Source organism: Zonotrichia albicollis, chromosome 7 (genome assembly GCF_047830755.1).
Source record: "Zonotrichia albicollis isolate bZonAlb1 chromosome 7, bZonAlb1.hap1, whole genome shotgun sequence".
Classification (NCBI taxonomy): domain Eukaryota; kingdom Metazoa; phylum Chordata; class Aves; order Passeriformes; family Passerellidae; genus Zonotrichia; species Zonotrichia albicollis.
The window spans coordinates 26860875-26875414 of NC_133825.1; the positions used below are offsets into that span (position 1 = coordinate 26860875).

Consider the following 14540-nt stretch of genomic DNA (forward strand, 5'->3'; position numbering starts at 1 on the left):
AGGTGAAGTACAAAACCCAGGTATTTACTGTTTATCAGGAAATGTTTAAATCACAGCAGGTTCCCCCTGAGAAAATCCAAACCAGATGTAGCTCTCAATGCTTCTTGTTATTATTTGAACATGGGACTCTGTGTTGACTGTCTGATTAACCGGATTGGAAATTGGAAGTTACTTTGCATTTTTCTTGGTGTTCTTTCCTTTCTCTGACTTCAGTATTCTTTGCCAAAGTAGTTTTGGACACAAAAGGGTTCTGTTTTGTGAATTGTTCTTTCAGCTTTTTTCCTGCATAATCTAACTGTACTATGAATGCATTATGGCCAAACACAAGAAAGCAATCATTGCTTAATGGAAAGGTTGCTCTAAGAGAACCATGGCAAGCTCAAAATTTCCTCAACAGTGGGGTGACCAGCTCCATTGCTCTGCCATTGTGAAGCCTGTATATTGCTTCCCTCAAATGTGTAGCCATGTTCCTAAGAAAAAAATAATCACTTTGTTTTTCCTGCTATTTTTATCCATCCCCTATTCAAATCTCCCCCAGAACAATCCTTAATACAGTACTGTGTTGCATGTGACTTATTTGTTTTCTTTTGCAGGCTCTGAGCAGCAGTCTCTACAAGAGTGCATCCCCTTATGGCTCCCTTAACAACATTGTGGATGGGTTAAGCTCCCTCACTGAGCATTTCTCCGACCTATCCCTTTCTTCAGAAGCCAGAAAACCCAGCAAGAGGCCACCTCCTAACTACCTGTGCCACCTCTGCTTTAACAAGGGACACTACATCAAAGACTGCCCCCAGGTAAGTAATATACAATATCCTGAAAAAATATGCATCAAGATTTTCTTCAGTCCTTGATTTAGCAACACAGAATTTGACTGAAATACTTCAGAGTGAGTAACACTGAAGAAGTATCTTGACAAAGTGCCAAGCTAGCCACGTGTTCCTTTAATCTATTCTTTATCACTATGCTGATAGACAAAGTACACTATTTCATTTGCCTTGTAAGTATTACAGAAAACATTAATGTAGGCACACAGCTGAGCAGATTCTGGTAACTTTAAAAATGGCTACTCTGTAATTTTCTGTCGGGCTGCACTCTGTGTTATCAGTTTGGCAATGGCACTTACTACAATAAGTTACATATGCTAAAGGAGAAGAAATTGTTACATTCAGAGAGAACTTTGAATAAGTGTTGCAGTAACACAGGCTCCAGGTATTTTGGGTGCAAAGTCTTTTTTGTCCTACAGTAGAGGTTTGCTGTACTTCGCAAAATGTGAAGGTCTTGGACTCCTAGAACTTTTCTGTAGTGGCAGAGCTGGCAATATTTATTTCCTTCAAAAAGAGGTATAAACCAGTGTGCACTAAAAGCACTTGCCAATCTACAATTTTTTTTTTCCCCTGAGGCTCCTAAGTGCAGTGAACCAGGTTTCTTAATTTTCTGGTTTCAGCTGGATGCAGTTGTGTTGCTGGCTTAAACTTTCACAATTTCAACAACATCCTATGTAAAGTCCCAAGGAAATTAAAATGCTGCCAATACTCTAAAAACACAGATGTGGGCATTACCAGCATCCACTTCATTATGACTTTAACCTCCTAGCCTCTTATTGTGTGACTTTCAGCAGAATTAATCTGCATAAAAATTAACTACAGTTAGTTTGCTATTGAGGATGTCAGACATTTATAAACCAAATACAGGCAGAAAAACATCTGCCAGCAGAGGAAGGAGAGCATGAAATCAAGACTAACATCAGATGAGCTTTGAGTGTATTCCTCTTGCTGTTATGCATAGACTAACTTTATCACTTTCACTGTATATATTTCATTAATTCTAATGAAATATGAATTAAAGTATATTTGCAGTCTTGGGTGTGGCACTTGAAAATATTTTTCTTCTTATTTTGATCTAGGTTGAGTAAGAATTTTCTTTAGGAAAAAACTATGACATTTTCTTTCCTTCTAGGAGATCAAAAGTACTCTGGTTTCTTTACTTAAAAGTTTAATCTACTTAATTTAGCATGTTACAGAAGAATGTAAAGATAGAACCATGTAATAGCATACATTACTTAACAAGAGGATTGAAACTCCAACTACTAAATATGTGGCAGAGTGAGAAACTGTTGGACTGGGGGTGGATGTTTGTGCTTTGCCATGCTGTGTGAGAAAGCCAATGAATGCTGCAGGTCTCTTGACAATCAGTATTGCAAGCTGCAGCTCACACAGACCAAGTGAATGTGTCAGTGTTGGAGCAGTAATGCATTATTTATTTCATGGGTATTCTTAGGGTTTGAGGCACTAGGGATTAAACATGTTAGTGAAAATTGAAGACATGCACACAGAAATCCAGGAGATACGAACAATTTAGGATTGTGTAGTAACACTAATTCTCTTAAATTGCACATCCTGTATATATATTTTTTCAGACTTAATTTGTCAAGTCTTCAATTTCTCTGTGAACCAGGAAGTGGAAAGACTTCCTACTGGCATGCTCTGTGACTATCCTGTGAGTTTGGGAGGAATGAGTAAAGGAACCCAGGACAGGGAAACATCTGCTTGCTCACCACATGCAATCTATGGTTACAGGCAGCCATATCATATAGCTCCTTTTGAAAACTGATCAGGTTTTACTTGGGAAGCATTTCAGTATTTTGCCTTTGCTACTGCTGGTGTGGGAAGCTGCTCCAGAACCTCAGTCCTCTCCTAACTAGAAATCTTCCAATTTCTAGGGTGAATGTAACTCATGGCCACTTTATAGTCATTTGTTCTCCTGCCAACATTGTCCTCCACTGAAATAGCTCTTATCCCTCCCTGGTGTTTATCTCAGGATGTATTAATAGACTGCAATCATATCCTCTCTCAGCATTCAATCACATCCTCTCTCAGCTTTCGTTCTGTAGGACTAACCAAGCCAGGTTTTCTCAGTGTCTTCACACAAAGGATACAGAGCCTCTATTCCCCTGGCCTTCTCAAGGCTGTTCTTTTGTGCTTTTCATCTCCTTGCTCGTGCATGGCCACACGTACCTGTGGCATCCCAGAGCAGAGCTTTCAGTGCCTTCTGCTCTGTGTGCACAGTTCTGTTTGTGCTAGTTAAGGAACAGCTGATATGAACTTGATTCTCTTTAACTGGAGATTTCTTCTACCACAGGCAAGTGCTTTCTGGTTTAATCAGCAAGTGCTTTCTTGAGGAAAAGCAGAGTTAAGCATTCACAGAAACATACCCACTTTCCTTATGTTATCTGAGATGAGGACAGTTCTAAAGAGGATGACCCTGTGTACACAAGCTATGTTCAAAACATTGGGCACAAAATGGGAGCAGCAATGGCAGGACCAGGCTTTTCTCATAAAGTCTCCATTTGTTACCACTGTTTTTGACAAGAACTGATTTCTTAATTTGAACATTATACACATTGGTTAATATCTTAGGTTCGATGCTTAGTTTTGCTAGTGCTGTCAAAAATAAGTTGTTCAGCAAATCCTACCACAAAAAGGGCTGTAGCTATGTGTTTTTAAAGTCCTTAAACCTGGATAAAGAAAAGAGATAAACCAATCTGATCTGGAAAAAAAGTGTATCAGTAAATCATACAGTATTTTTTCTTTTGTTTTTATGAAACTGCCTAATAAGAAACACATTTTGAAATGGGGTGTTCTATGAAGTTTTTTCTGCATAGCAAAGTAATTGTGTAACAGCTTTAGGGCTTAATACCCTCTCTTAATTCTGCCTGTTATCACCACTGAAAATATATGTTGTTTTTCTGTTGTTGTAAAAGTTGATGAAAATGCATGTATCAGTTCAGATTTATATCTTAAGTGATGATCGTATTCCAGGAGGTTAAATAATTACAAACAAAAACTGCCAGCTTTAGTTTTTAAGTTTTTAAGATACCTCTTGTATCTGCCATTTCTCTAATATTGTGTCCACAACATCTGTTTCAAAATTGAAATGGGATTTAGCAGACTTCTATTATTTTACCATGTAGTTTGTGTCATACATGGTGATAGAAAGTGTTCTTTTCTGTTTAGGAAACTACCAGAAATAAGAACAATGTTATGATTGCAATTCATCATTTCCAATTTGCCTACATTTTCAAAAAGCTGTTTGTTGCAATAATTATGTCCATAAAAATCCCAACACTAATCTTTAGTATCATCTTTATAGCATACCTACATTTCTTCTAAAACTAATTTGTGAGTTTCAGTGGCTTAGACAATAACATCTTACTCATATCTCTCTAATGTTCTTGCACATACAGAATTCTCATTGACTTGAATGAAGTGAAAAAAGTGTAGAGAATAAAGGTTAAAAGCAGTGTTCTTAATATAGCCCTGCTCTTAAATTATCGTTGACAGTGCCGTAAAAAATAAACAAGATCTTTCTCTTTAAATAGCAAGGAAGGTAAGGAATGAGAGTACTTTTCCTATCTGGTTTACAAGCCGATTGCATTATATATATATATTTATATATATATATATATAGGTGTGTATGTGTGTGTGTGTATATAAATGTGTGTTTACATATATATATATATATATGTATATGTATGTATATAGATCTGTCAAAACTTTGTACACTTATTTGTGTACCCAAAGATACTGCACCTATGCCTCATGACCATAGGGGCTTTTTTTCCCTACCAGGAAAAGAAAAACCAATGAGTTCTGGACCAGTAATATTAAAGATATATGATTCTATGTGACCTTTTTTTGTATAGCAGGTATAGAAATTATTAGAAGATCTTGTAAAAAAAAGTTACATTGTCTTTTTTCACCCATTATCACTATATCTTTATTTTTAAATCCTATAAACAGTGAGTTCCTTTGTACCAAGTATGACCTACAAAAATGAATCTTGCTCCTTTAAATTGTTAAGAATGTTATTGACATGAATTCTCTTCCTTGATGTCATCAACCTAAATTCAGACCTATCATAGAGGTTTAATTTGCAAAAGTATAGAATAATGGGGTATGGTATCTATGTCTAGATACAGTCTATGTAGACTTTTGTAAATAAAGCACCTAGTTCACATTCTACGATGTTGCTGAGTGAAGGAACCTTTGCCATTTTTCAGAAATCTGCTTAGGAAAGTAAACACACAAATCCTGGACCTCATTTTATGCTTATGTCATTCCAGCTGTTAATTTAATAAGGAGCAACAGAAGCCCAAGTTCAGAGCTCCAGCAAAGCATCTCTGTATTCAGAATTTTCAAACTGCTCTACCTGGTGTCTCTGCCCTAACTGTATTCAAATACTGTGCCAGTGCCAAGCTCATTGAAAAACCTTTCTGACAATTCCTGTGAATTTCTGCACAGGCAAGGAACCCTTACCTCATGGTGATGTGGTGGGGAAAGTAAATAGGCAAACATTATTGTTCTGTAGTCAAATTCCCATGCACTGGCACTATTTATCTCAGTTTCTGGGAGACAGAAGAATGTTGCACAGTGTGTTTCCCAATTTTACATTGTACTTACAGAGGAAAATGCCATGTGCATGCTCACAGGAGTACAGACATACATGCAATGGGAAGCTCAGTCTCTTTCTGCACTGCATGTTTAAACCTGTGGCTGAACTGCATGGCATGGTCCATGCTAATGGGGCCAACAGTGGGAGTCTTTCCACTGCCAACAGGGATCTTTGAAGCAGACCCTGTAAAACTGAAGTGCCTTGAGAGCACAAATTCAAGTCAATAGGAGCAGTAGGTAATTGCTGTGGCTGCTTGAGTTTGCAGAGATTTGCTTTTGTGGTTTCATGCAGGATGTGGAAGAAATCAGTGTCAAGCTGAGTTCAGTCCTTTCTTCTTAGCCCCTAACTTGGGCTGCCAGATCACCCTGCCCTGAAGCTGTCCCTCCCTGGGCTCACATACACTGCAGCTCTGGCAGCTCTGGCTGCACCACTGGAGCAACTCTCATGCCTCAAACATTCATCTGGTTTCACTTGTGCCTTATGGTTGTGCAAGGATCTCAGAGGGGCAGAACATTTAAGGAATTCACAGCTGTGATTTCTCCAGGTACCAAAAGCTGACTAAGATGGCAATGAGGAACAAACTAGCATCTCTACAAAGTTGGAAAAAATGTAACTGTCTGGTTTTAGATCCAAAATCTTTTTTTTTTTTTTTTTTTAAGGCAAAACAAACACAAACTTCTTGGAATTTATCTTCCCTTTGAAGTAAAGGTGAGATTTCAAAGAGCTCTGGAATTAAAGGAGATCACAGACCTTAGAAAATCCTAACATTCACTCTGAAAATGTTTTTGACAGTTGCTACATTTTACATTTTGTAGTAGGTTTTTAGATATTGTGAGACAGCATGCAAATAAATGTGTCATTTCTCTATTGAACTGAGTGAGATGTCATTATTATTACTCAGTTACAGGATAAGGGATTAATCTCCCCATTCTTGGAGGAATCTGACACCCTGTATGGGCTCAATTTTTCAGGTTCCGCCATAGTTTGTGATCAGAGTATACTTGGTGGCATTTAATCTGGTGCTGTACAGGCCTCTCCTATTTATGCTCCTATTCTGTCTCCCTAGGGAGTTACTAAAGTATCCCTGATACAAATAAATCAGTATTTGAATCACCAGAATGAGTATTCTTCTTGCAGAGGTAAAGATGAAAATATGGGACACATAAGAAAAGCAAACAACAATTTTACATCTGGTGAGTTAGTGGTGTTAGTGAGGTCAGTGCTGAACAGAACCTGTAAGCCTGTGTTACAAGGAGGAAAAGGGTGTTAAATCTCTGCTATATGTAATTGCTTTCAAACCATGTGTGGCACTCCAGAAAAAAAGTCTGTATGTCTAGTCCCCTCATTCTCTAGCTTTGAAATACATTGAGGTATGCACATTTCTCACCTACACATTGTTCTAGAAGGAATTGTAGCTTTTGGTGTTCATTCTGCAAATACTTATGCACATACTAAAATTCCACATTACAAGATACTGGATAAATGAGAGGCTCTGAAGAGTCCATGCTAATTTCATTTATTCCTATTTTTTCATTGAGAATCTGCATTAAACTATTGTAGATAATTTGGACTTGGCTTAGATTTTTAATTTTTTTTTTTTTTTGTCACATGGAGCCACTTTGACAACTCCATGATATTAAATGTACTACAAAATTTATTGCAGGCTGTTATTTTTTGTTCTCATATGCTTGAACCTAGCTGTGCCAAGTTTTCTCAGCATTTCTGAGATAAGCTGAATATATTTTTTCAGATAATTTCTACTTTTATTATGAGGACTTGCAGAAATCTTGCAACCAAAGTATAGTGGGCTATAAATTGGCCACATTCATCTTACCTCTGAAAATGTAAGCTATTTAAGTGTCTGAAAGATCAAAAAATACCCGTGTACTCTTCTGGAAATTCTCAGTAAGCTGTGCATGTCATGGATTCAAACCATTTATCAGAGGCAAATAACTCAGACAGTGGTAGATGTGTAGAGGGGATCCAAAGAGCCCTGTTTGGAGAGCATGTTCCAAAAGTTCTTGTTTTGTTCTGTGTCTAGAGAACATGGCATTTATGTCCAGTTTTTTGATAAACTGTGTGCTTGAAAAGAAGATACTGAACCCTAACATACCAAAGTAAGAACAGCTGGATAGTGAAAAAGAAAACAGAAAACACCTAGTGTGTCTGTGCCCCTTTCCTGTCTGGCACACTGCTTGACATTACATTCCCAAAAGTCTGCAAGTCCAGCCAAACCCAAGCTCCTCCTTCAGGCCCATGACTAAGCTGTTATTACTGTGCTTCAATCTTTATATACTAATACAAGTTCAAATGGGCTTTTTCATCCCTGTGGGATGTCTGCAATGCAGACAGAGGTGATAAAGGCAAAGAGAGCAATGCTTGCTTGGTCTCTAAGAGAGCAATGCTTGCTTGGTCTCTGCAGGGGCCTTGGGGTCCCAGGTCCTGTGTGTTAGTTACCAGTGGCCAGTGTGACAGTTGGATCACCCACCACAGAATGGGATTGCATTTCATGGAGGTTTTCCAGCTACTTTTTATTTGCCTTTGAATCTCATTTGCATATTCACTTTCTAGATAATTTCAAGCCAACTGGCAACTAGCAACAAGGTAGATATCAGGCAAAGAGTACGGTTTAAATGCAAAACCATAAGGATATCGAGCATTTAAACTGAACAAGGTTTTGGCGCTGATAAAGCCTCCTCTGGCTCCAGGTTGGGCACAGAAATTCAGGGTGAAGCGGAGAGGAGAAGAATCAGTTTGAGGTCTCTGAAACATGCCTTGTGTTGAAACCAGTGTTGTTTGTTCACACAAAAAGTCACATTAAAAACTTGCAAGTATGTGGAAAGCCTCACATGAAGGGCACAGTTTGTTTCCCACAGCCACAGCTAATGAGTCCTTCAGCTAAGCTGCTCTAACTGCAAGGCCTTGAAGTAAACTGCTCTTGATCATTGGAAGGCTGTCAGAACAGTGTAGGTGAACATAAACCAAGATTTGCACTGGTGATCCTGCCCAGGGACAAGTGAGGAGAACATCCCAAAGCACCTCCCAGCCTTGTGTTTCTGCTGTTACATATCTGCATGCTAATATTACAATTCACTGTCTTAAACATGCATAATTTATATTTAAAATACATGCACAGTAAACTGGGTCCAAATCCTGTGCAAGTCACTGAGAGACACTATAAACTCATTTGAAGGAGACTGAACATAGCTATTACACTGGTCTAAATATGAACTCTGTTTACGAACAATTTAGTATTTGCTTGGTTTGCAGTAAAACTCCCGATAAACCATAATTAGGTGATTAGCTTTGAAATTAGTACTGAGAGCATTCCTTTTGAGGAGGAAAGTAAGGTCTGGTTTCCAACCCTCCACCAGCTGATTTATAGATAAGGTAAAGAGAGAGCTACCAGGTCAAACCACACTCGTTTATCAATTCCTCATTTGCACTGATAAGAAGTGAATAATGGAAAATTAAGTGAGCCATTTTTTCTCACTTCATAAAAGTATTTTGGTTTAGTGTGAAATATAGGTTGTGGAATTTCCATTCATGCTTGGAAGTGTTTGAGATCTGACTGGACAAAGTTGCAGTAAACCTGAGCTGAACTCACTGTTGGTCCTTCTTTGAGCAGGAGGTTGGAACTGGTGACTTTCCAATGTCCCCATCAAATTTAATCACTGGGTTATTTATGAAAATTACCTAAATTTTCATGCTCTGCAATAAAAGATCACTGTTCTTCAAGATCTCTGTCTCCCAGCTCTAATATCTACCATAATCCTTCCTCACAATGCTTTTAAATAAACACATAAAAGTAGAAGCAAACAGGCATTTATTACAACATCAAATACATAAAAAGCCCCTCTAAACTTACCAGTTGTCAAAATGTCCCTGCACAAACACTTTCTGTAAAAAGGTAGCTTCATTTCATCTATAGTTAAAACAGGAATCAAATAACTTTTTTTTCCAAATGAATTTTCTCCAGGAAAATATGCTTCAAGTTGTTCAGCTGAAAAAGCAAAAGTTGAAGCAAACACCTGAAGTGCAAGCTTTCCACTTTGCAATGGCTTGAAATTGTTTTGCAAGAATTTGTTTAGAAATGTTTCAAAAGCCTAATTTACCCAAAATGAAAAATTATGTCTTGGTGTTTCTGGTTTGAAATTCCAAAAATTTTCACATCTGCAAAATGTATAAATATTTCAACTCCCTTTCCCAGTTTTAACAGAACCTTGTTTCTCTGTTTCTCAAAAATGAAAATGTGTTTTCTGATAAACTACATGCCCAATTAGAGAAGGCCTTCAAGCTCTGAGCAGAGGCGGGGATGGTGTCATGGAAATGGGAAACTCTCTGGCTATTGAGGAGAAAGTGACTGTCAGGGGTGTCAACTGCTGTGTCCCTTTTCCTCTGAAGTTCCTGTCCAGAGGAAGAACCTGGCAAACAGCAAAAGCAGTGACCAAGAGCTGAAGGAGATGAGCAGTTTCTGCTGGCAGCAGCCAAGGGTGCAGCTCAGCCCCTCCTCGCTTTCCTGCTGTCACAGGACAGTCAGTGGATTGTGAGGGCACAAATCCAGCCCAGGGGCCCCTCTCATTTTCCTGCTGTCAGCATGTCCCACACAGTCCTGCCTGGCCCTCCCATTGTATCCCTTCCTGCAAGAAATCCCTTGAGATACTAAATGGAAGTTAATCCCTATTCCATTTCCCTGCTATAGCACAAATACTGGTGGTATTCTACTGTATCTGGCTTATATCAATAAATGTAGAAGGAGCCTTACATATTTGGATATGTCTCCTTTCATAGCTATAAAAAGGTCTAGTATGAGATATGAGCAGAGTTTCTCAGGTAAATATTGTCACCTGTGCCTGGTAGGATTGTAGATATCCTTCAGACTGCCTGAGAGAAAGAGAAGCAGGAGAGAAGGCAGCACTGCATGGATCAGGAACAGGACTCTGCTGTGCTGATACAGGGAATGGCAGCTCCATAGACATGAGGCTTGGGGTAAACTTAGTGTAGACTTCATTCCTTAACATTTTCTATTCTATACTGTAACCTATCAGTCATGTTTCTGATGGAACATTGTTATTTAAAGAGGCATTTCTCAGGTTTGTAGAAGCTTTTTGTTTAAGACAAAAAAAAAAAAAAAGAGGAAAAAGGTTTGAAGATATTTTTTCCAAATGTCCTTCATTTGGCAGGAAAGCTAAAATGTTTGTATAGTAATTGGAGAAAACAATGAATAAGCCTTTTATTTCAGAGCCTGGTCACTGCCAAATTATTAGCTAAAGCAATAAAGCCTATATACAGGCACTTAAATGGAAACATTTGGGGATTTTAGCAGCAACAACAGACATTTTGGAAATGACATAATCTTGATAACTAGTTTATCCTTAGATTTCTGACTGATTTTCCACAAGAAACTTGCTACTCTGTTTCTAACTCATTCCCTGTGTAGAAATGTGCATAGGAGTACAGCAGCACCTTCTGAGATCTTCTCTATTATTGAAATTATTGAACCTTGTAAATAATTTTTCTTTTCATTCTGGAGAGAAATAACACATTTCAACTAGTTTTCAACACAGTCTCAAGCTATAATCTTGGAAATGAGTTCAGAGTAACCCTGAACATTTCCCAGGCTCAAAGGTTTCACATACAAAATACTGGTTTCAAGTCAATTTCTAATTCTAAACCACATTGCAGGTGTGCAACTACAGTTAAAACTGCAACAGCCCAGGCAAATGAACACTTGCACTGAGGCAGGCTGCCCACAGCACCTGCAGCCAGGAACACCCAGCCCCACAAACACTGCCCTGGCAGTCTCACAGTGTGAGCAAAGGAGACCCTCAGAGGGCTTCATGAGAGCAGAGACAGCTTCGGAGAGGATTTTATATAGAAGTCATATTTCTCTTATTCCTGATTGCACAGTTGAAAAAATTAGAAGAGCAAAAAGTGGGGAAGAGAAAGGCTTCTTCCAAACAAATGGTAAACAAGAAGGCTTTCCTAGAAGGTCAAAGAGGAGTAATCATTTAAGTAGAAATTGGCTTTGATTTAAATAGTTTAAAAAAAACCAAAATGTAATACTAGTCATTCCAGACTTGCATTTTGTATTTCCTCTTTTTTTCTGTTTCTTCTATGGCAAGTTGGAGCTCTGCTACTTAAAACAGACTTCTGTAAACTCTAGCTAAGGAGAGTCAATAGGTTAGAATATAAAGACAAACTTCACTGCTGTCTTCATGAGTTTTCTCAAAATTAATGAAAAAAAATCCTCCTGTTATGTCAGCTGTCTCAAGGCCAGATTATCTGTACACTTTATATGAGGACAAACCAGCACCAAAATGGTTGCAGTGGCTTTTGTGCTGCACTTGCCACTGGTCAAAGTGTTTGCACAAAACATGAGGAGGAGGAAAATCAAATCAAGTCCATGAATTGTCCAGTCTCCTTGAAAAGAATTTCTTGTATAAATAAAGGCCTCATCCCTATCCTGAGGTGTGTGATGGGAAGTAGATATTTACCAGGGTATCTCCTGCCACAAGCATGTATATTTCTCAGGAAAGTTGGTATCCATATCTCCTGAGGCAGCACAGAGTGCTGTTTCACATATGAAACTAACCATACTGTGGTTTTACAGCATGCTAGTCATTTCTGCACTAGTGACTCAAAATTTCTATCAATTTTTAGCTCATTTAAGTACACTGTTGAATCCTGTGTGATGTCACATAGTCCTCAAATGTGTAGATGAAGCTCTCAAGAGGGGATGGAGATCTGTCTCAATGCCATATGAAGCTTTCTTGAGGTGACTTACAGGGGAGTGCCAGAGCCTGACTTCCATGTTTTTCTGCAGTTTTTTTTCTTTCAGCTTCTCTCCAGTATCTACAATCACACTGCCCTCTCAGCATTTTACCATTTTGTAATTTTGCTAGATTCCTTATCCTAGACACATCTGATCTTCTGAAACATGACCAAAAGCTTGTTGTCAATCCCCCTTTCTCTGTGTGACCCAGACACAAATGATATTTAGACTCTGCTCATTTTCTTAGAGCCCATGGAAGACAGGGCTGTCTGACTAGATAGTGTGGCACTCGAGGTCTGGGTGCCAGATGTCCTGCACTGGGAGGGAGAAGAAAGATAAAGCAGGTTGTAAAGGTAGATATTTTATGCCAGCAACTATCAGCCTTAGCAAATATGATGAGCTCTTTCATCCAGAAGCTGTTGGCATAGCACCATGCACAGCACTGACAGAGTTACTGCTTCTATTGCTATTTCTGCTGTTCTGCCGTGAAAGCTATGCTTATTAATAACAGTCTGACTTTTCAGCCACTGCTAACGCTCCTGTTAAACTTAAAAAATAGTGGTCTCTCTTGCTGCTGTTGTTTGCAGAAGTCTCCTAAACAGCAAGTCTTAACTGTAATTTTATGGTTGGTTTGTGATAAATTATTTCCTTTCATACTCTATTGAATTTCTTAAAATAGAAGATCGGAGACACTACAAAACTGCAAAGTAGTGGTATTAACGTGAAATTACTGGAAAGGTTTGGTTGAGGTCTTGTTACATACTGATATATAGAAGTAAATAACACAATGTTCTCCTCTGTAGGTGCTTGAGGTAGAATAGACCCAATATTAGTGGGTGCAGCTAATGTGGCTGTGGTGCTTGTGCTGAGCTCACAATGTGACTCACATGTTGTGTTTGTTTGCAAAGCTGGAGAAAAGAAGGGACTTTTTTTTTCAACATTAACGTAATTTTAACTCTCATCTGCTTTCTTCTGAGCTCCCATTCCTGATTCAGCACGCATGAGTCTGCTAATGAAATCCAGATGTCAGACGAAAAAACAATAAGCTCTCCCACCCTTCTGGTGGATCAGGTTTCTCAGAGAATGGAAAAAAAAGAATCAGGAAAGATTCCTAGAATGTCTGAAACTTTAGATTTCAGTGTGTGTTCAGAGAGCAGAGGGCAGCAGGGGGATGGTTTGAAGGTAAAATTGATAGCAAGTCAAGATTCTTGGTGCAAACGTGAGAAGAAATTGAGTGATTATGTTATCAGTTAGTCTGAGCCCTAAACATCTAGTATATCCCAAAGTCAGTGCTACTACTGAAGAACTACTGAATAATGAAATAATTCATTAATACCAAATAATTAAAAGTGTTGTCTTCTGTACTTCCAATAACAGTAGGATGCATCAAGGTTTGTTTTGACTCTCAGAGGCATCTAACCCTAGGCACATGTAAGGCACTGCAAGCTTTGCTCATTTCAACTACATTTGACTTAAGCCAAGTCACAAAGTGCTGCTTTGCTGCAGGAAGTTTCCTCTGTGACTGAAAGCAGAGTGGTTGACAGCAGTGGCCTCCTCTCAGTGGCCTCACCTCTCTCAGATCTCTCTGACCATGGAGCTTGCAGACCTGGGCACGTTCTGCCTCTGCTGCAGGCCACTGGCCAGGCTACTTGTGATGCAAAAGTCCTGAAACCCTACTTGTTGGGATGTAAATCTGTAGATTTAGGATTTCTAAATGCCACAGCTTTACTTCTTTCAGTATTGCACTCTTTTCCTTGGAACACTGTGATTAAACCTGTAATGATAGAGGCAAATCTTGCAGTTACTCATGGATGCTGCTCAGTTGTAGTTCAGTATCTGCACAAGCTCCAGAGCTCTCTGCTGTCAGACTGAGCAGAGCTGTTGAAATTTGTGCCTCCTACAAAGGGAGCTGCTCTGTAGCTACAGGCCCTTCAAAGCACACATCCAGTACTATGGATTTGGCCCAGGTTATCAAGCTATTCATTATTCATGAGCTGCTCTTATCTGAACTGTGGTCACAGTGGTCATAACTTGTGATGATGGATGGTTAAGAGCTGGGTCCAGTGTGCAGACTTTGCATTACAGCCTCTGTTGTTTTAACCAGTTCCTCTGGTAGTTGTACACAGGGATTCAACAGGCTGACTGTGCACAGAAACCACAGTGGGGACCAGTGGCAGAGTCTCTGCTCCTGAGGGGGGCAGCCCAGATGATCCTTCCATGAGGGATACAAACCACCTCAGTGCAACCCCTTGGACTTGCCATTCTTTTACATGAGGAAGAGCAGTATCTTATGAAAGCATCACTCTTCATGAAC

The 14540-nt window shown here is 39.1% G+C and overlaps 1 protein-coding gene across 2 annotated transcripts in view; it reads left to right on the forward strand.

Annotated features, from left to right (window-relative positions):
- Positions 1 to 14540, forward strand: part of ZCCHC24 (zinc finger CCHC-type containing 24) — a 104843-nt gene that overhangs the window by 16048 nt on the left and 74255 nt on the right. For both annotated transcript variants that reach the window (XR_012581090.1, XM_005481527.4), the window contains exon 2: positions 594 to 794. Coding sequence is in view for 1 of the 2 variants with exons in the window: in XM_005481527.4 (XP_005481584.1) it covers positions 594 to 794 (201 nt within the window). In the remaining variant the exon portion in view is untranslated. The remainder of the gene's footprint in view (positions 1 to 593; positions 795 to 14540) is intronic.